This window comes from Centroberyx affinis, unplaced genomic scaffold (assembly GCF_046629955.1).
Source record: "Centroberyx affinis isolate AG114_WGS23_722 - 3 ecotype Tasmania unplaced genomic scaffold, CSIRO-AGI_Caff_v1 ptg002645l_1, whole genome shotgun sequence".
Classification (NCBI taxonomy): Eukaryota; Metazoa; Chordata; class Actinopteri; order Beryciformes; family Berycidae; genus Centroberyx; species Centroberyx affinis.
This window is the reverse complement of record NW_027280837.1, coordinates 2,993-23,096: the sequence shown is the minus strand read 5'-3', so window position 1 is coordinate 23,096 and position 20,104 is coordinate 2,993. Positions and strand designations below refer to the sequence as shown.

The 20,104-nt window shown below is 43.3% G+C and overlaps 3 protein-coding genes across 3 annotated transcripts; all 3 read left to right on the top strand.

The window, feature by feature from the left end:
* Window positions 1-1,392: 1,392 nt before the first annotated feature.
* LOC139657247 (nuclear factor 7, ovary-like) lies at window positions 1,393-3,384 on the top strand. The gene has a single exon (XM_071535012.1). The coding sequence runs from the start codon at window positions 1,520-1,522 to the stop codon at window positions 2,945-2,947; it is 1,428 nt and encodes a 475-aa protein (XP_071391113.1). The 5' UTR covers window positions 1,393-1,519; the 3' UTR covers window positions 2,948-3,384.
* Window positions 3,385-7,115: 3,731 nt separating this feature from the next.
* Window positions 7,116-14,732, top strand: LOC139657240 (nuclear factor 7, ovary-like). The gene is made up of 2 exons (XM_071535006.1): window positions 7,116-8,447; window positions 13,686-14,732. Exons 1-2 carry the CDS (start codon window positions 7,222-7,224, stop codon window positions 13,876-13,878), a joined length of 1,419 nt encoding a protein of 472 aa, XP_071391107.1. The 5' UTR covers window positions 7,116-7,221; the 3' UTR covers window positions 13,879-14,732.
* Window positions 14,733-18,136: 3,404 nt separating this feature from the next.
* Window positions 18,137-19,853, top strand: LOC139657248 (nuclear factor 7, ovary-like). The gene has a single exon (XM_071535014.1). It carries the CDS (start codon window positions 18,137-18,139, stop codon window positions 19,562-19,564), a length of 1,428 nt encoding a protein of 475 aa, XP_071391115.1. The 3' UTR covers window positions 19,565-19,853.
* The last annotated feature ends 251 nt before the right edge of the window (window positions 19,854-20,104 follow it).

Below are 20,104 nucleotides of genomic sequence, written 5' to 3'. Positions count from 1 at the left end.
TTCTAATGCTCTATACAAAGCATCTCATGTTAGCCACACCAACCACAGTGTGTGCCCACACTGCTGATCAGAATACACCTCTCATTCTGTCAAACAAGTGGTGTAACCTGACTGAAAACAGACCTCTCAGCAGTTCAGACCACTCTGTAATAAGCTGACCTAGGATTTTACCTCCATCTTCCCCTCCGTTGTCTAAGTTCCCCGTCTTTTCCTCAGGAGCGATGTGAGTCTGTCCCTGATGCAGCTGCCCATCCTTACAAAGAGCCATCACAGGACGGGAGCATCATGCCGCTGGTGGGGAAAATAACAGCACCAAAACTCATTAAAGGCATTAGCCACTGTTTTAAGATGCTGTAAAGACTCAAGGCATTACTATAGAGTGAGTTATAATGAATGGAGACTGTCTCTCTAACCACTGGACCCTCTGTCCTCCTCTGACACCAGGCTTCACCTGATGATCTCTTGTTGAATGAACTCCCTCTTTGTCAGCTGGTTGAAATAATAAAGTTGTATAAAGGCTGGGTAGATGCTCTGAAGCCTCTGGACAGTACTATACTTAACAATCAGGGCGTTTAGCTGACACTCTTATCTAAAGCAGCTTTAAAAACATTCACTCTCTTACATCTCTTGATTCTTTTTTTCTTTTATTCTTTTCATGAATTCCTATACTTTTTATTAATTATGGTCATGGGCTTCATTAATTTTTATTCCATATGAAGCAATTTATCAACTCTGTTTTTGGAAGCTGAATCTGACATGTTTGAAGCAGCTCCAAATGAAAATGAAAGGTTTTTTTGTTCATTTTTTGTTAAAACATTTTAGGATATGTATTTATCATTCTCATTAGTTTTTTATGTATTTATTTTTTTCATTGAACATTTTTGTGTATGATGAAGCTGTAAAGATTCAGTGTTGTATTTTATTCTTAGTCTTTCTTTATTTGTTTGCTGGCTTCTTTGTTTATTTTGAAGAGAAATCTTTTCTTAAGCATTTTGGAGGTTTTATTTTCATTTCACCTACACAACATGGATTATTCTTCCTTCTGTGGTTTATCATTTTTATATGCTCAAATGAACTTAATGTTCATTTTCACAGTAGTTGGAGAATGCATTGATATTTAATGAACTGTTTCAAACAGTTGAGTTGTCAAACACTGAATGAATATGATGACTTTCTGTTAAAATATTCCAAGAAACCTATAGTCTTGTGTTGGATAGATGGATGTTCTAAATGGATAGAACATAGAGTTAAATGTTAAAGTCTGTAAGGAACCACAGAAACAGCACCATCCACTGGTCACAAAATCACATGGCAGCATTATTCACCATTAATAATTAACTCATGACAGAGATAAGTTAAATTGAAAGTAGATTTTGACATTGTTGAACAGAGCGGAGACTCCATTACAGGCTGTGAGATCTCTACTGAAAAACACATTTGGAGGATTGTAAGCAGCAAGTTGGAGTGAATGTGATCTGGTGAGTCTTGCTATTGAAAGATCATTCAGATACCGAAGCAAATGGCTGAGAAAACCGCTGTTGTTAAAAGTTACTTGAGTTGCCATGTGTGTTCAGAGACTTTCAGAGATCCTGTGTCTCTGAGCTGCCACCACAGCTTCTGTTCCAGCTGCCTGAAACAATTCTGGGAACAAGCTAAAAACAAGAACTGTCCCATTTGTAAAAGAAAATCCTCAAAGGATAATCTAGCAGTGAACTTTGAACTGAAGGAACTAGCTGACTCCTATGCTGGGAGACAGAAAGCTGGCTCATCTGAGACAGATAAAGGAGAGGAGGAAGTGCAGGTGGTGTGTAGTAAACATCCAGAAGTGCCTAACTTGTTCTGTAAGGAGGAACAGAAAGCTGTGTGTCCTGTCTGTGAGTTCTCTCTCCACCACGGTCACAAGGTGGTTCCTCTAGAAGAAGCAGTCAGTGACCTGAAGGAGCAGCTGAAATCTGACCTCAAGTCTCTACAGGACAAGAGGAACAAATACAAAGAGGTTGAGGAGAAATACAAGGAAGTGAATCAACACTCCAAGAAGCAGCTGGTGGCCACAGAGAGGCAGATCACAGCAGAGTTCCACAAGCTCCACCAGTTCCTGAAAGAGGAAGAGGAGGCCAGACTGGCGGCTCTGAGGGAGGAAGAGGAGCAGAGGGGGAAGACTGTCGCCAGAGAGATGAAGATCATTCAGGAGAAGATGTCCTCTCTCTCAGACAGTATCTCTGCTGTTGAAGAAGACCTGCAGAAACACAATGTGCCGTTCCTCACCAGTTATAAACCCACTCAGACCAGCGCCAGAGCCCAGTGCTCACTGCCGGATCCACAGCTGGTCTCAGGAGCGCTGGTAGATGTGGCCAAACACCTGGGCAACCTGTCCTTCAGAGTCTGGGAGAAGATGAAGGGGAAGGTCAAGTTCAGTCCTGTCATTCTGGACCCAAACACTGCAAACCCCCATCTCTCTCTGTCTGATGACCTGACCAGTGTGAGATATGGAGACACAGTGCAGCAGCTCCCTGACAACCCAGAGAGACACACTAAGTATAACACTGTTCTGGGATCTGAAGGCTTCAGCTCAGGGAAACACAGCTGGGAGGTGGAGGTGGAAGATCATCCTAACTGGAATGTGGGTTTGGCAAAAGAGTCAGTTGACAGGAAGGGGAAGGCAGATGCCTCACCAGAATATGGATTCTGGTGTTTAGTGCATGGCAGTGGAAAATACTCTAATGGACTTGGTAAGACCATCATAGTGAAGAAGAGTCTCCAGAGGATCAGAGTCCAGCTGGACTATGACAGGGGGGAGCTGTCCTTCTACGACTCTGAGGACAAGACTCACATCTTCACTCACAGAGACACTTTCACTGAGAAGCTCTACCCATTTTTTGATGTTGGTCAGGCTGGTGATGCCAAGACCACTGATATCAAAGTCTGTCAAGCTGAGGCTTCTCTGTGATGTTAAGGGATGTTAGTGAGGTGTGTGTGTGTGTGTGTGTGTGTGTGTGTGTGTGTGTGTGTGTGTGTGTGTGTGTGTGTGTGTGTGCGCGCGTTATTAGGGTGTTTGTTTTCAGTTAAAAGTAGAATTAGGTTTAGTTGTGTGTGGGGGAGAATGGGATAAATTGAGCCTGTGGGTAAGATGGGTAAAATAGATTTTGATTCTCTATGGGACTACATGGTGAAATAAGTGTTAAATGATTATGATGTTGCTAAATAATACTAATATTAAGTAATATTCCTGGATCTTGTCCACTGAGTTTTTAATGTAGATATTTTTTGTATCAACTGTACAGAATAATTTGCTTGTTTTCATATTTGGGATTTATTTAATTTTTCTCCCATCATCAGTCATCAGTTTTAGTGTGTAATATTCCTGGATCTTCTGGTATTTCAGTTTGTGGGTCTGTTGTTTTATCCTGTAGATTCAAGTGATCTGATATGTTTTCTGATTCAGTCTTTCATTGTGTAACAACAAAAAACCACCAATAAAGTCAGAAATCAATTGTGCTTTTTTCCATTAATAGACTTCATTTTCATACAATTTACATCAGATTGATGCTACTTACTATCATGTGTGGTTAAAATACTAGAGATTTATATCATAGATTGTTGGGCTAAAAAATATAAAACATCTATTCAACAAATAAAAAGGTGAGTAAACTGAGTTTAGGTGATTTTAACCCGACTACTGTACATCCCTGCCTTTATTACTATGAATATATTGTGAAAATGAGGTTTTGGGAAAAAAACAATTGCATTTTAATTTATGCAGAATCCGCCTGACATACAGCATATCCTTTAATTTCATGTTGGTACTTTTTAATCAAACAACATTGCAACACGTTTGTCAATAAGGCTTTTATTTTGAAAGTTGTGACCAAAAGACTTGTTTTTTTTATTTTACCTTTCAAGGTTTTACTTTGAAAGCCAAACCCGGAAGTCACACTTTTTAGTAATTCTGGCTGACTTCACACTAACATAGTTTTTTTTTTTTTTTTTTCAACAATAAAAGCTGAAAATGTGCTACTTTATTATCCTGGATGTTTTTTGTCACTTGATGCAAAGGTGAATAATAAATGATTCACCTCATCAGCAGTGAAATCTTTTATGGGCAGTCTCATTGAAGAAGGGGAAATGGTATGAAGGTATTTATTTTACATGTTGTAGAATACAATGTGAGAACATGTAGAATAAATGTGAACTTGTATGTTGAAATTTTCACTCACTTCACTCACAAATATTCACATATATAATATGTTCTGAATTTGAAGTCACAGACAAAAATTCACAGATGCGTAAATTGATACTTAGTACAATGACAGCTTATAAGGCTTCTAAAACTTATAAGGCAACATTTACGATGTGATAAATGTGTTGCTAAACTAACTTGTGCTTGTAGCTGTTGATGTGAGAGAGCAGAGCGGGGGGGTGGGGGGTGGGGGTTGACCGCAGCCCCACTTCAATGTGTTTTGGTTTACGTCTGATGCAGAAAATAAGCTCTGTGTTCAACGCAGGTTTATGATATTCATACACACTGTTATATAAGATAATACTGACAAGTCAACACCGCGTTTATGAGTTTTAAAACAGAAATGTAATCAATATTAGCAAAAAGCTAAGAAGAACTAAGCTACAGCAGAGGTTGCATCTTCCAACATCACTGCTAGTCTGATTTCAAAGGACTACAGCAGCCTATGGCGAGCCACAGTTACATGTTTCTCACATAACAAACGTGTTTGATAATGACCAATCAAAATGATTTCACTCTCCGGCAGACCAATTATTCTTTTGTGTACTTACATATTTATCTAAGTATCAATTTACACATTTGTGAATTTTTGTCTGGGACTTCAAATTCAGAACACGGGTGTGTGAATATTTGTGAGTGAAGTGAGTGAAAATTTCAACATACAAGTTCATATTTATTCTACATGTTCTCACATTGTATTCTACAAGTTCTCACATTAAGTCTACAAGCTTTTGCAAAATAAATACCTTCATAAAACGGAGCCGATGATAAGAACAAGTGTGATACTGAGCAAAGCCCGCTGCTTCCAGTGATGTCCAAAGGTAACGTATCAAATATTTTGCTGAAAAGTTGATTATATTCTACAGATAAACCTCTTTTTGACCTAATGATCTGGTGTTGTGAGGTTCCAGTTCCATGGTTCCAGTTGTAAGCCACAGAAAAAATATACCTCCATCTTCTCTTCCTCTAACAAATCAAAGACCTCAGCCTAGCAGACCCCAGCTCATGTCACCTTGCTCCTCCCACAGCCCTTATGAAGCAATATCCCCCCTTTTCAGCCCCAGTACACACACCAGGGTATGTTGAATGGACTTCAGTCACCATATCAACAAGATCTGTCCATCATCCCACCATCAACTGGACAATGTGTAAAGCAGGGGCCACAGAGCAAACCTCAACCTACTTTTGGGAGTGTGAATGTGGAGTCTCCTCCTCTGGCTGGTGGTGCTGGATACACACCTAGCCACGTCTCCCCCTCCTCTCCTGTCCAACAGCAACCTCAGTGGACACTTCCACCACACTATAGGGGGAAGCTTTACCTGTAACACCTGCATGGCTCGCTGTCATGTTGCAGAGACACACATGGGAGGCTGAGTAGCGTATTCACTGCGATTAAGACACATAAACAAAATCATTTATGAATACACAGGATCTGGTGAACTAGGCTAAGCTGAACAGTACTGCTCAGTAGTTCAGAAATCATTAATAGCAACAGTTAGAGGGTCATGACACAGCTGAGAACCAATAATAAGATGACCTAGGATTTTACCTCCATCTTCCCCTCCGTTGTCTAAGTTCCCCGTCTTTTCCTCAGGAGCGATGTGAGTCTGTCCCTGATGCAGCTGCCCATCCTTACAAAGAGCCATCACAGGACGGGAGCATCATGCCGCTGGTGGGGAAAATAACAGCACCAAAACTCATTAAAGGCATTAGCCACTGTTTTAAGATGCTGTAAAGACTCAAGGCATTACTATAGAGTGAGTTATAATGAATGGAGACTGTCTCTCTAACCACTGGACCCTCTGTCCTCCTCTGACACCAGGCTTCACCTGATGATCTCTTGTTGAATGAACTCCCTCTTTGTCAGCTGGTCGAAATAATAAAGTTGTATAAAGGCTGGGTAGATGCTCTGAAGCCTCTGGACAGTACTATACTTAACAATCAGGGCGTTTAGCTGATACTCTTATCTAAAGCAGCTTTAAAAACATTCACTCTCTTACATCTCTTGATTCTTTTTTTCTTTTATTCTTTTCATGAATTCCTATACTTTTTATTAATTATGGTCATGGGCTTTATTCATTTTTATTCCATATGAAGCACTTTGTCAGCTCTGTTTTTGGAAGCTGAATCTGACATGTTTGAAGCAGCTCCAAATGAAAATGAAAGGCTTTTTTGTTCATTTTTTGTTAAAATATTTTAGGATATGTATTTATCGTTCTCATTCATTTTTTATGTATTTATTTTTTTCATTGAACATTTTTGTGTATCATGGAGGTGTAAAGATTCAGTGTTGTATTTTATTCTTAGACATGTTTTTGTGTTTGCTTGATTGTGTATTTGTTTCTTTTCAGTAGATTTATTTTAATCTCACCTACACAACCTGGATTTTTCCTCCTTCTGTGGTTTATCATTTTTATATGCACAAATAAACATGATCATTTACACTGTCGTTGGAGAATGCACTGAATGCATTTCAAACACTTGAGATGTAAAACACACAAACAAATAGATGACTTTCTCCTGTTAAAATATTCCAAGAAATTTATGACAGTCTTGTCTTAGGCCTGGGTATTTCTGTGGCACAACGATTGTTAGCATTGTCAAAGAATCAAATCTATTTGTATCTTTTATTCTTCTGTTTTGTCTTAAAAGAAAGACACACAAAGTTACCAGTGAAACCAGTGTTCATAAACAAGGTAAATGGATAAAACATAGAGTAAAATGTTCAACTCTGTAAGGAACCACAGAAACAGCACCATCCACTGGTCACAAAATCACATGGCAGCATTATCCAGCATTACTAGTTAACTCATGACTAAGTGAAACTGAAAGTAGATTTTGACATTGTTGAACAGAGCGGAGACGCCATTACAGGCTGTGAGATCTCTACTGAAAAACACATTTGGAGGATTGTAAGCAGCAAGTTGGAGTGAATGTGATCTGGTGAGTCTTGCTATTGAAAGATCATTCAGATACCAAAGCAAATGGCTGAGAAAACGGCTGTTTTTGAAAGTTTCCTGAATTGCCATGTGTGTTCAGAGACTTTCAGAGATCCTGTGTCTCTGAGCTGCCACCACAGCTTCTGTTCCAGCTGCCTGAAACAATTCTGGAAACAAGCTGAAAACAAGAACTGTCCCATTTGTAAAAGAAAATCCTCAAAGGATCAGCTAGCAGTGAACTTTACACTGAAGGAACTAGCTGACTCCTATGCTGGGAGACAGAAAGCTGACTCATCTGAGACGGATAAAGGAGAGGAGGAAGTGAAGGTGGTGTGTAGTAAACATCCAGAAGTGCCTAACTTGTTCTGTAAGGAGGAACAGAAAGCTGTGTGTCCTGTCTGTGAGTTCTCTCTCCGTCACAAGGTGGTTCCTCTAGAAGAAGCAGTCAGTGACCTGAAGGAGCAGCTGAAATCTGACCTAAAGTCTCTACAGGACAAGAGGAACAAATACAAAGAGGTTGAGGAGAAATACAAGGAAGTGAATCAACACTCCAAGAAGCAGCTGGTGGCCACAGAGAGGCAGATCACAGCAGAGTTCCACAAGCTCCACCAGTTCCTGAAAGAGGAAGAGGAGGCCAGACTGGCGGCTCTGAGGGAGGAAGAGGAGCAGAGGGGGAAGACTGTCGCCAGAGAGATGAAGATCATTCAGGAGAAGATGTCCTCTCTCTCAGACAGTATCTCTGCTGTTGAAGAAGACCTGCAGAAACACAATGTGCCGTTCCTCACCAGTTATAAACCCACTCAGACCAGCTCCAGAGCCCAGTGCTCACTGCCGGATCCACAGCTGGTCTCAGGAGCGCTGGTAGATGTGGCCAAACACCTGGGCAACCTGTCCTTCAGAGTCTGGGAGAAGATGAAGGGGAAGGTCAAGTTCAGTCCTGTCATTCTGGACCCAAACACTGCAGCCTCCAGTCTCTCTCTGTCTGATGACCTGACCAGTGTGAGATATGGAGACACAGTGCAGCAGCTCCCTGACAACCCAGAGAGAAACACTAAGTATGCCACTGTTCTGGGATCTGAAGGCTTCAGCTCAGGGAAACACAGCTGGGAGGTGGAGGTGGGAGATCATCCTGATTGGAATGTGGGTTTGGCAAAAGAGTCAGTTGACAGGAAGGGGGAGAGATATGCCACACCAGAAAATGGAATCTGGTGTTTACTGCATCGCAGTGGAAAATACACTAATGGACTTGGTAAGACCGTCACAGTGAAGAAGTGAGTGCTGAGCCCTGCTTGTCTGTTTGACCTGCGCTCTCAACTCTACCCTCTCCCAAGCCTAGGCCGCAGCAGCAGCCTAGCTACCAGCCCAAGCCCCAGCAGCAGCCGAGCTACCAGCCCAAGCCTAGGCCGCAGCAGCAGCCTAGCTACCAGTCCAAGCTCCAGCAGCAGCCGAGCTACCAGCCCAAGTCCCAGTTTGCTAGCCTCCAGTCTGCTAGCTTTGGGCCTGCTAGCTACCAGCCAGCACTCCAGTCGGTTAGGCTCGGGGTTTTGAGCCTAAAACCTGCCTGTCCTGACCCGGCTTTCCCGGAACCCCTGGTTTCTACCAGGATCATCTGGGGAGCCGCCCTGATGCCCAGCGGTCATCCTTTGAGGGGACTCGTCTTGCCTTTTTCACAGGGACCCGTGGAGGCACCAAGAGGCGGCGAGGTCCCCGTGGCTCCCGACACCACTGGCTCACTCAGCAGTCCTGCGCCACAGAGTCTCCGCTACCCAGCGCCACTACTGGGGTCCAGTCGGTCCCTGTTCCCGAGCCGCGGCAATCCCCAGTTCCTGTTCCTGTCGGGCCGTGGCAATCCCCAGTTCCTGTTGGGCCGCGGCGGTCTCCTGTTCCTGCGCCACGGCAATCTCCTGTTCGTGCTGGGCCGCAGCAATCTCAGCTTCCTGCACCGCGGAAGCTCCCTGTCGCCGAGCTGCGGCAGTCACCTGTTCCTGCGCCGCGGAAGCTCCCTGCCGTCGAGCTGCGGCAGTCACCCGTTCCTGCGCCGCGGAAGCTCCCCGTAGCCGAGCCGCGGTGGTCTCCTGTTCCTGCACCTCGGCTGGTCCCTGTTCCTGCGCCACAAAAGCGCCCTGTCGCCGAGCTGCGGCAGTTACCTGTTCCTGCGCTGCGGCAGTTACCTGTTCCTGCGCTGCGGCAGTTACCTGTTCCTGCGCTGCGGCAGTTACCTGTTCCTGCGCCGCGGAAGCCCCCTGTTCCCGCTGAGCCGCGGCAATCTCTTGTTCCTGTTGGGCCGCAGCAATCTCTTGTTCCTGTTGGGCCGCAGCAATCTCTTGTTCCTGTGCTGCAAAGGCCTCCTGTTCCTGTGCTGCAAGAGCCTCCTGTTCCTGTGCTGCAAAGGCCTTCTGTTCCTGTGCTGCAAAGGCCTCCTGTTCCTGTGCTGCAAGAGCCTCCTGTTCCTGTGCTGCAAGAGCCTCCTGTTCCTGTGCTGCAAGAGCCTCCTGTTCCTGTGCTGCAAGAGCCTCCTGTTCCTGTGCTGCAAGAGCCTTCTGTTCCTGTGCTGCAAAAGCCTTCTGTTCCTGGGCTGCAGCTGTCTCCTGTTCCCGTCTTGCAGCAATTCGCTGAGCCTGAGGTGCAGCAAGTTTCTGTTCCTGTTCTGCTGCAGTCAGCTCTGGCTGTGTTTCAGCAACCCCCTGGTTTCCTGGCTTCACCAGCTCGCCTGCCGGGCTTCCAGCTGACACAGTCTGCTCTGCAGCCAGATCCCCAGTTGTCGGCCGCATCCGCCGACGCCCTGCCATTCCCCATCAGCCATCTCCGACAGCAGCTGCCGGACTCCGGTCCTGCGCTCCAGCCTCCAGTGTCCGGTCCTGCGCTCCAGCCTCCAGTGTCCGGTCCTGCGCTCCAGCCTCCAGTGTCCGGTCCTGCGCTCCAGCCTCCAGTGTCCGGTCCTACGCTCCAGCCTCCAGTGTCCGGTCCTGCGCTCCAGCCTCCAGTGTCCGGTCCTGCGCTCCAGCCTCTGGCCTCTGGTTCTGTACTCCAGTCTCCGGCCTCCGGTCCTGTACTCCAGTCTCCGGCCTCCGGTCCTGTACTCCAGTCTCCGGCCTCCGGTCCTGTACTCCAGTCTCTGGCTTCCGGTCCTGCTTTCCTGTCTCCGGCCTCCGGTCCCGCACTCCCGCAGCCGGACTCCAGTCCTGTACTCCTGACACCAGAAGCTGATCTTGCAGCCTGCCCCGACCCGCAGCCGAATCTTCTGGTGTCGGCTGCATTCCCTGACCTCCAGCTGCGTCGTCGACCTGAGCGGTCCCGTCTTCGTCGTCGACCTCCTGAGCGGTCCCGTCTTCGTCGTCGACCTCCTGAGCGGTCCCGCCTTCGTCGCCGTCCTCCAGAGCTGCTCCGCCACTCTGGTCGTCCTCCTGCCCGTCCTCCAGAGCTGTTCCGCCACTCTGGTCGTCCTCCTGCCCGTCCTCCAGAGCTGCTGCGCCTACGTGTCCAGCCTCCAGGCCGTCCGCCTGACGTTTCCTGCTCCATCCTTCTGTTCCCAGGCCACTTGTCCCTGAATCCCTCCTCCAGACCCCCTCCACCCACCCTGCTCGGTGTTCCTGGCCAGCCTGGTGGGACGTCTGGTAGCCGTCCCTTAAGGGGGGGGTACTGTCATGGTTCGGCCATGACCTGCCTGTGTGTTTCTTTCTGTGTTCCCTGCCTCCCTTGTGTCTCCACCTCCTGGTTTGTCTGTCAGTGTGTAGTGTGGGTGTGGCTACCTCTCTCCCCCAGCTCCTGCTCCCACACACCTGTACCTGATTTGTAATCACCCCATGTGTATATTAGTCTTGTTTCCCCAGTCAGTCTTTGTCGGTTCATTGTTCTGTATTGTGTTATGTTTGTGTCAATTTGTGTAGAGCTCGTGTTTTTGGATTTCCTGTGTCACCTGCTATCTGTTCAATTAAACACCCAGTCCTGGGGTTTGATCACAACCTGCCTCGCTGTCCTGCGTTTGGGTCCTCACCAAACCTCCTCGTGACACTCTGTGTTCAACGCAGGTTTATGATATTCATACACACTGTTATATAAGATAATACTGACAAGTCAACACCGCGTTTATGAGTTTTAAAGCAGAAATGTAATCAATATTAGCAAAAAGCTAACGCTAGGCTAACCTGCCTGTGAAAAGAATGAACTAAGCTACAGCAGAGGTTGCATCTTCCAACATCACTGCTAGTCTGATTTCAAAGGACTACAGCAGCCTATGGCGAGCCACAGTTACATGTTTCTCACATAACAAACGTGTTTGATAATGACCAATCAAAATGATTTCACTCTCCGGCAGACCAATTATTCTTTTGTGTACTTACATATTTATCTAAGTATCAATTTACACATTTGTGAATTTTTGTCTGGGACTTCAAATTCAGAACACGGGTGTGTGAATATTTGTGAGTGAAGTGAGTGAAAATTTCAACATACAAGTTCATATTTATTCTACATGTTCTCACATTGTATTCTACAAGTTCTCACATCAAGTCTACAAGCTATTGCAAAATAAATACCTTAATAAAATGGAGAAAATATGAACAAGTGTGATACTGAGCAAAGCCCGCTGCTTCCAGTGATGTCCAAAGGTAACGTATCAAATATTTTGCTGAAAAGTTGATTATATTCTACAGATAAACCTCTTTTTGACCTAATGATCTGGTGTTGTGAGGTTCCAGTTCCATGGTTCCAGTTGTAAGCCACAGAAAAAATATACCTCCATCTTCTCTTCCTCTAACAAATCAAAGACCTCAGCCTAGCAGACCCCAGCTCATGTCACCTTGCTCCTCCCACAGTCCTTATGAAGACTTATGAAGAATGTCAGCTGGTTGAAATAATAAAGTTGTATAAAGGCTGGGTAGATGCTCTGAATCCTCTGGACAGTACTATACTTAACAATCAGGGCATTTAGCTGACACTCTTATCTAAAGCAGCTTTAAAAACATTCACTCTCTTACATCTCTTGATTGTGTCTTTTTTCTTTTATTCTTTTCATGAATTCCTATACTTTTTTATTAATTATGGTCATGGGCTTTATTAATTTCTATTCCATATGAAGCACTTTGTCAACTCTGTTTTTGGAAGCTGAATCTGACACGTTTGAAGTAGCTCCAAATGAAAATGAAAGACTTTTTTGTTCATTTTTTGTTAAAACATTTTAGGATATGTATTTATCATTCTCATTAGTTTTTTATGTATTTATTTTTTTCATTGAACATGTTTGTGTATCATGGAGGTGTAAAGATTCAGTGTTGTATTTTATTCTTAGACATGTTTTTGTGTTTGCTTGATTGTGTATTTGTTTCTTTTCAGTAGATTTATTTTAATCTCACCTACACAACCTGGATTTTTCTTCCTTCTGTGGTTTATCATTTTTATATGCACAAATAAACATGTTCATTTACACTGTCGTTGGAGAATGCACTGAATGCATTTCAAACACTTGAGATGTAAAACACACAAACAAATAGATGACTTTCTCCTGTTAAAATATTCCAAGAAATTTATGACAGTCTTGTCTTAGGCCTGGGTATTTCTGTGGCGCAACGATTGTTAGCATTGTCAAAGAATCAAATCCATTTGTATCTTTTATTCCTCTGTTTTTGTCTTAAAAGAAAGACACACAAAGTTACCAGTGAAACCAGTGTTCATAAACAAGGTAAATGGATAAAACAGAGTAAAATGTTAAACTCTGTAAGGAACCACAGAAACAGCACCATCCACTGGTCACAAAATCAGATGGCAGCATTATCCAGCATTACTAGTTAACTCATGACTAAGTGAAACTGAAAGTAGATTTTGACATTGTTGAACAGAGCGGAGACTCCATTACAGGCTGTGAGATCTCTACTGAAAAACACATTTGGAGGATTGTAAGCAGCAAGTTGGAGTGAATGTGATCTGGTGAGTCTTGCTATTGAAAGATCATTCAGATACCAAAGCAAATGGCTGAGAAAACGGCTGTTTTTGAAAGTTTCCTGAATTGCCATGTGTGTTCAGAGACTTTCAGAGATCCTGTGTCTCTGAGCTGCCACCACAGCTTCTGTTCCAGCTGCCTGAAACAATTCTGGGAACAAGCTAAAAACAAGAACTGTCCCATTTGTAAAAGAAAATCCTCGAAGGATGATCTAGATGTGAACTTTGTACTGAAGGAACTAGCTGACTCCTATGCTGGGAGACAGAAAGCTGGCTCATCTGAGACGGATAAAGGAGAGGAGGAAGTGCAGGTGGTGTGTAGTAAACATCCAGAAGTGCCTAACTTGTTCTGTAAGAAAGAAAAGAAAGCTGTGTGTCCTGTCTGTGAGTTCTCTCTCCACCACGGTCACAAGGTGGTTCCTCTAGAAGAAGCAGTCAGTGACCTGAAGGAGCAGCTGAAATCTGACCTCAAGTCTCTACAGGACAAGAGGAACAGATACAAAGAATTTGTATTTACTGCATGTCAGTGGAAAATACATTGATGTACTTGGTGAGACCGTCACAGTGACACAGAGTCTCCAGAGGATCAGAGTCCAGCTGGACTATGACAGGGGGGAGCTGTCCTTCTACGACTCTGAGAACAAGACTCACATCTGCACTCACAGAGACACTTTCACTGAGAAACTCTACCCATTTTTTGATGTTGGTCAGGCTGGTGATGCAGAGACCACTGATATCAAAGTCTGTCAAGCTGAGGCTTCTCTGTGATGTTAAGGGATGTTAGTGAGATGTGTGTGTGTGTTCTCTCAGTTGAAATTTTAATTATTTGAGTCTTAAAAATCATCGGTTGAAGAGGAACTTTCTGAAAATGTGGGTATTATTAGAAGTGATGACTTCTGACTTGAGTGCTCATACAGCAAATTTTGACATTGCACTTCCAAATTAATTCAGTGCAAGTGTATATTTTCTCATGCAGTTTGCCCTATGTCATTTTTTATTTTTTTTATGTTGTTTTTTGTCATTTTTTTGTAACTGTTATGATTGCCATGATGCTGATTTCTTGGCAAGATTTCTCTTGAAAAATCGATTTTGATTCTTGATGAGATTACATGGTGAAATAAAGGTTAAATGATGATGATGATGATAAATGATGAAACATCTAAATCATCAGGTGACAGACTGTTATTTGCCTGTTCTTCAGGTTATAGCTAATTAGCCCGGCCAGCAACTATTTGGCTTCTAATTAGACAACAATATTGTATCAACTGTACAGAATAATTTGCTTGTTTTCATATTTGGGATTTTTGAGGGGGGATCATCAGTCATCAGTTTCAGTGTGTAATATTCCTGGATCTTCTGGTGAGGTTTTTCAGTTTGTGGGTCTGTTGTTTTATCCTGTAGATTCAAGTGATCTGATATGTTTTCTGATTCAGTCTTTCATTGTGTAACAACAAACAACCACCAATAAAGTCAGAAATCAATTATTATGTTTTACTTTTAGTAAGTTTTGAGTTTCGGGAGTTTCCAGAGGCGGCGAGTCACGCGGGACGCCCCTGATTTGCATAAAGTAGGCTAACCTAGACCTCAACAATATGCAAATGTTAACATCGATTTGTGGCTTTTTGGGGTTTTATCACATTTTGATAAAATAAAGTCTTACGTTTCATTCTGTGCAAAGAATATTATGAAATTCAAACGCTAAATATAGTTATGAAGCTCATAAAGGTGCGGTGACCAGCCAGCCTAGAGTGAAACTACTTCAACGGCTTCCTCTCATGTTGCCAGGTTCACGGTTTTCAATTTAATTGGCAACGGTAAAAATGTTGTTGGGCTTAAAACACTGTTTATAGGGCTTGGTAGGATTGTATTTTGGAGTTTTGGTATTGGGCTCTTCTTTTGGACTGGCTTCATTGATTACTGTGCTGTATTTTGGGTTGGATTTAGTTATCATTGGGAGGGTTTTGTCGCTAAGAACCTGGCAACCCTTCTCCCCGTCCCCCGTTCTCCCCCCTTACTACAAGCTTCCCATCAAAACATGAACGAACATCTGCACAGTAACAGGTATGTTGAAACATCATCATCGTTCACTTTATTGTCCAGTCAAAGATAATGTCCAGTTTCTTCCGCGGGAAAACGTAGATGTCAGGCATCGCAACCTGAGAGAGAGAGAGAGAGAGAGAGAGAGAGAGAGAGAGAGAAACCGCTCAGTGGACTGACTTAATTTCAGACTATAGTTTACTGGATGTTCAACAGAGTGACACCGCGTGACTCTTCCTCGCATCCGTGTGCACGTGGCGTGTGCATGCATACATAACGCGTGCACATAAGTTTGCCCAAGTGCATCTCCATACACAAGTGAGGCTTAACTGTGGTTGAAGTTCAAAATGTGCATGTCAGCTTGAGCTGTGTGTGTGTACATGTCTGTGTGTGTGTGGGCACTCAAGACTGGAAATTTCATGTTACTATGTTATGTTTGAATGATTTTTCATTTTTCTAATATATTTGAATAAATGTCTCAAAATGGACTGCAAACTTTGAGGCTCTTTTTCTCAAAAACATAATTTGGTAACAGTCAAGACATAAAGGGGCGTATCTCACTCAATATATGGAATACAACAATAATATTGATATCACCAGAAAGTTCAAATGCCCCTCTTTCCAACATTGTATGAAACTCAAAATGTCTCTGGGGGTCAATGTGACTAAAAATGATAGAGCAGGTCACATACAGTATTTCATTACATGTTGTTACTTTTTTAATCAAACAACGTTGCAACACATTTGTCAATAAGGCTTTTATTTTGAAAATTGTGACCAAAAGTCTTGTTTTTTATTTTACCTTTCAAGGTTTTACTTTGAAAGCCAAACCCGGAGGTCACACTTCTTAGTAATTCTGGCTGACTTCACACTAATATACTTGTTTTGTTTTTTTCAACAATAAATCTTTATTCACAATAACACTCATACATTATAACCAGTAGTCGATTTGAGGGGGGATGCGAGGGGATGCCATCCCCCTTGAAATAACAATTGTCAAAAACCATCCCCTTTGTAAAACTGCCATCCCCCATTCCATCCCTCTTAATGGCACTAAGATATCATTTAGCCTAATCAAGGAATGTGTAAGCTATTTATTATTGATCTTTAATCATTTTAGAGAATATAGCGCATCTGGAGTTTTCAGCAAATCCGAGGGCGGGGGGCACACGCACCTGCATTCAGGGATGGACTGGCCATCGGAACATCGGGCCGCTCTAACTGTGGACCGGTCTGGAATATTTTTTGACTAGCCCCGTATCTTTTCACAGAGGAAAAAAGCATCAGAACAGCGTTCCAAGAGTGAATTTGACGAAGGAACGCACGTTCCAGTTCTGAAAAATTAAACAGAGTGTTTAAACAACTGGTTCATTTCGTTTTAGCACCACAGTTTGCCGGCTGGGCGGCGTTTGGACCTTCGGGCCAATCACAGTGCTTAAAAACGGAAAACTCCACCCAACCGGGAAGCTGGACCACGTTAAACAAACACACAATCAAATGACAGACAGACAGTTCAGTTTGAGCCGCGGAGCTGACAGGTTGTGTTGTGGAACTGTCGAGAAAGAATCATCTAGACCAGGGATTCCCAAAGTGTGGTGCGCGCACCCCTTGGGGTGCTCGAGCTGCCTCTAGGGGGTGCGCGAGAGAAAAAATGTAATGGTGGTATAATGGTGTTATAATTACATCACTACACTGTAATTTTTTCAAGTGGGATGTTCTTTGTGGGATCCTCTGTTCCTGGGAGCGTTTTCAGGATGACGCTGCAGTTTCAGACTTTACCACTAGAAATGCTAGAGAGCAGGGAGTACTGCCACTACAGCGTTACACACTCCGTTTATTCTCCACATCTCTTCTCCAGCCATTCACATTGCAACAAGGGAAAAAAAGGTTCCTCGAAGTGCACACTCACATAAACACACACACACACGCACACACACACACACAAGCACTCACTCTCTTAAATTCACACTTTACACCGCATTTCACTCTGTTCAAGCAGATTCCACAGTAACTCACGATGCCATAGGCCTAGTGTGAAAAAAGAATTAATTAAAGGGATGCAATAACTAACTTGTACAACGATCTGCATGAGAAACTCAGACTTGTTATTATGTAATGATATCTCTTCATCTGTCTTTTATTCTTTGTATACATTCTGGTCTTTATATTTCTTGTGGCCATGGGCTTTTAATTCAACATCAACTCTGTTTTTAGATAAGTTCTAAACTATGACTAAAGCTTATTATAATAAATGACTGGTATGTATTGGCTGTGGCAAAGAAACTGTGGGAGGCCATGAGAGACTGGTGAAACTGGCCTGATGCTGGAAGCTGAATCTGACACTTCAAGCAGCTCCACATGAAAATGAAACACTTTTTTTTATTCATTTTGTGTTTTAGGATAAGTATTTTTGTGTATCATGAAGGTGTAAAGATTCAGTGTTGTATTTTATTCCTAGTCATCTGTCCTCATCACTTGTTTACATGCTTGTGTCTTTGTTTCTTTTGAAGGATCTTTTATTAAGCGTTTTGGAGGGTTTTGAGATGTAAAACACAAACAAATAGATGACTTTCTCCTGTTAAAACATTCCAAGAAACGTATGACAGTCTTGTCAAACAATGGAATTTTATTTGTATCTTTTAATTTTTTGTTTCTTCAAAGAAAGGGGCCTGACCAGGGAAACTGTTCATATACAGAAACAAGGTAAATGGATAAAACATAGGGTAAAATGTTAAAACTCTGTAAGGAACCACAGAAACAGCACCATCCACTGGTCACAAAATCACATGGCAGCATTATTCACCATTAATAGTTAACTCATGACTAAGTGAAATTGAAAGTAGATTTTGACATTGTTGAACAGAGCGGAGACGCCATTACAGGCTGTGAGATCTCTACTGAAAAACACATTTGGAGGATAAGCAGCAAGTTGGAGTGAATGTGATCTGGTGAGTCTTGCTATTGAAAGATCATTCAGATACCGAAGCAAATGGCTGAGAAAACTGCTGTTGTTGAAAGTTACTTGAGTTGCCATGTGTGTTCAGAGACTTTCAGAGATCCTGTGTCTCTGAGCTGCCACCACAGCTTCTGTTCCAGCTGCCTGAAACAATTCTGGGAACAAGCTAAAAACAATAACTGTCCCATTTGTAAAAGAAAATCCTCTAAGGATATTCTAGATATCAACTTTGCACTGAAGGAACTAGCTGACTCCTATGCTGGGAGACAGAAAGCTGGCTCATCTGAGACGGATAAAGGAGAGGAGGAAGTGCAGGTGGTGTGTAGTAAACATCCAGAAGTGCCTAACTTGTTCTGTAAGAAAGAAAAGAAAGCTGTGTGTCCTGTCTGTGAGTTCTCTCTCCACCACGGTCACAAGGTGGTTCCTCTAGAAGAAGCAGTCAGTGACCTGAAGGAGCAGCTGAAATCTGACCTCAAGTCTCTACAGGACAAGAGGAACAGATACAAAGAATTTGAGAAGAAATACAATGAAGTGAATCAACACTCCAAGAAGCAGCTGGTGGCCACAGAGAGGCAGATCACAGCAGAGTTCCACAAGCTCCACCAGTTCCTGAAAGAGGAAGAGGAGGCCAGACTGGTGGCTCTGAGGGAGGAAGAGGAACAGAGGGGGAAGACTGTCGCCAGAGAGATGAAGATCATTCAGGAGAAGATGTCCTCTCTCTCAGACAGTATCTCTGCTGTTGAAGAAGACCTGCAGAAACACAATGTGCCGTTCCTCACCAGTTATAAACCCACTCAGACCAGCTCCAGAGCCCAGTGCTCACTGCCGGATCCACAGCTGGTCTCAGGAGCGCTGGTAGATGTGGCCAAACACCTGGGCAACCTGTCCTTCAGAGTCTGGGAGAAGATGAAGGGGAAGGTCAAGTTCAGTCCTGTCATTCTGGACCCAAACACTGCAGACCCATCGCTCTCTCTGTCTGATGACCTGACCAGTGTGAGATATGGAGACACAGAGCAGCAGCTCCCTGACAACCCAGAGAGAAACACTAAGTATCCCACTGTTCTGGGATCTGAAGGCTTCAGCTCAGGGAAACACAGCTGGGAGGTGGAGGTGGGAGATCATCCTGACTGGATTGTGGGTTTGGCAAAAGAGTCAGTTGACAGGAAGGGGGAGTTATGTGCCTCACCAGAATATGGAATCTGGTGTTTACTGCATGACAGTGGAAAATACACTAATGGACTTGGTGAGACCATCACAGTGAAGCAGAGTCTCCAGAGGATCAGAGTCCAGCTGGACTATGACAGGGGGGAGCTGTCCTTCTACGACTCTGAGAACAAGACTCACATCTGCACTCACAGAGACACTTTCACTGAGAAACTCTACCCATATTTCAATGTTGTAGATGCTGGTGATGCCAAGACCACTGATATCAAAGTCTGTCAAGCTGAGGCTTCTCTGTGATGTTAAGGGATGTTAGGGAGGTGTGTGTCTGTGTGTGTGTGTGTGTGTGTGTGTGTGTGTGTGTGTGTGTGTGTGTGTGTGTATGTGTGTGTGTGTGTGTGTGTGTGTCATTAAAGGGGTTGTTGAGCCTGTGGGTAAGATGAACACATTTATTTTAAACCATAACAGCACAAAATATAAAAAGTGTCTCATCTTTCTCTGTTCTCCCTTGCTCTAGAACATTCTCTCAGTTGAAATTTTAATTATTTGAGTCTTAAAAATCATCGGTTGAAGAGGAACTTTCTGAAAATGTGGGTATTATTAGAAGTGATGACTTCTGACTTGAGAGCAAATTTTGACATTGCACTTCCCAATTAATTCAGTGCAAGTGTATATTTTCTCATGCAGTTTGCCCTATGTCATTTTTTATTTTTTTTATTTTGTTTTTTTGTCATTTTTTTGTAACTGTTATGATTGCCATGATGCTGATTTCTTGGCAAGATTTCTCTTGAAAAATCGATTTTGATTCTCGATGGGATTACATGGTGAAATAAAGGTTAA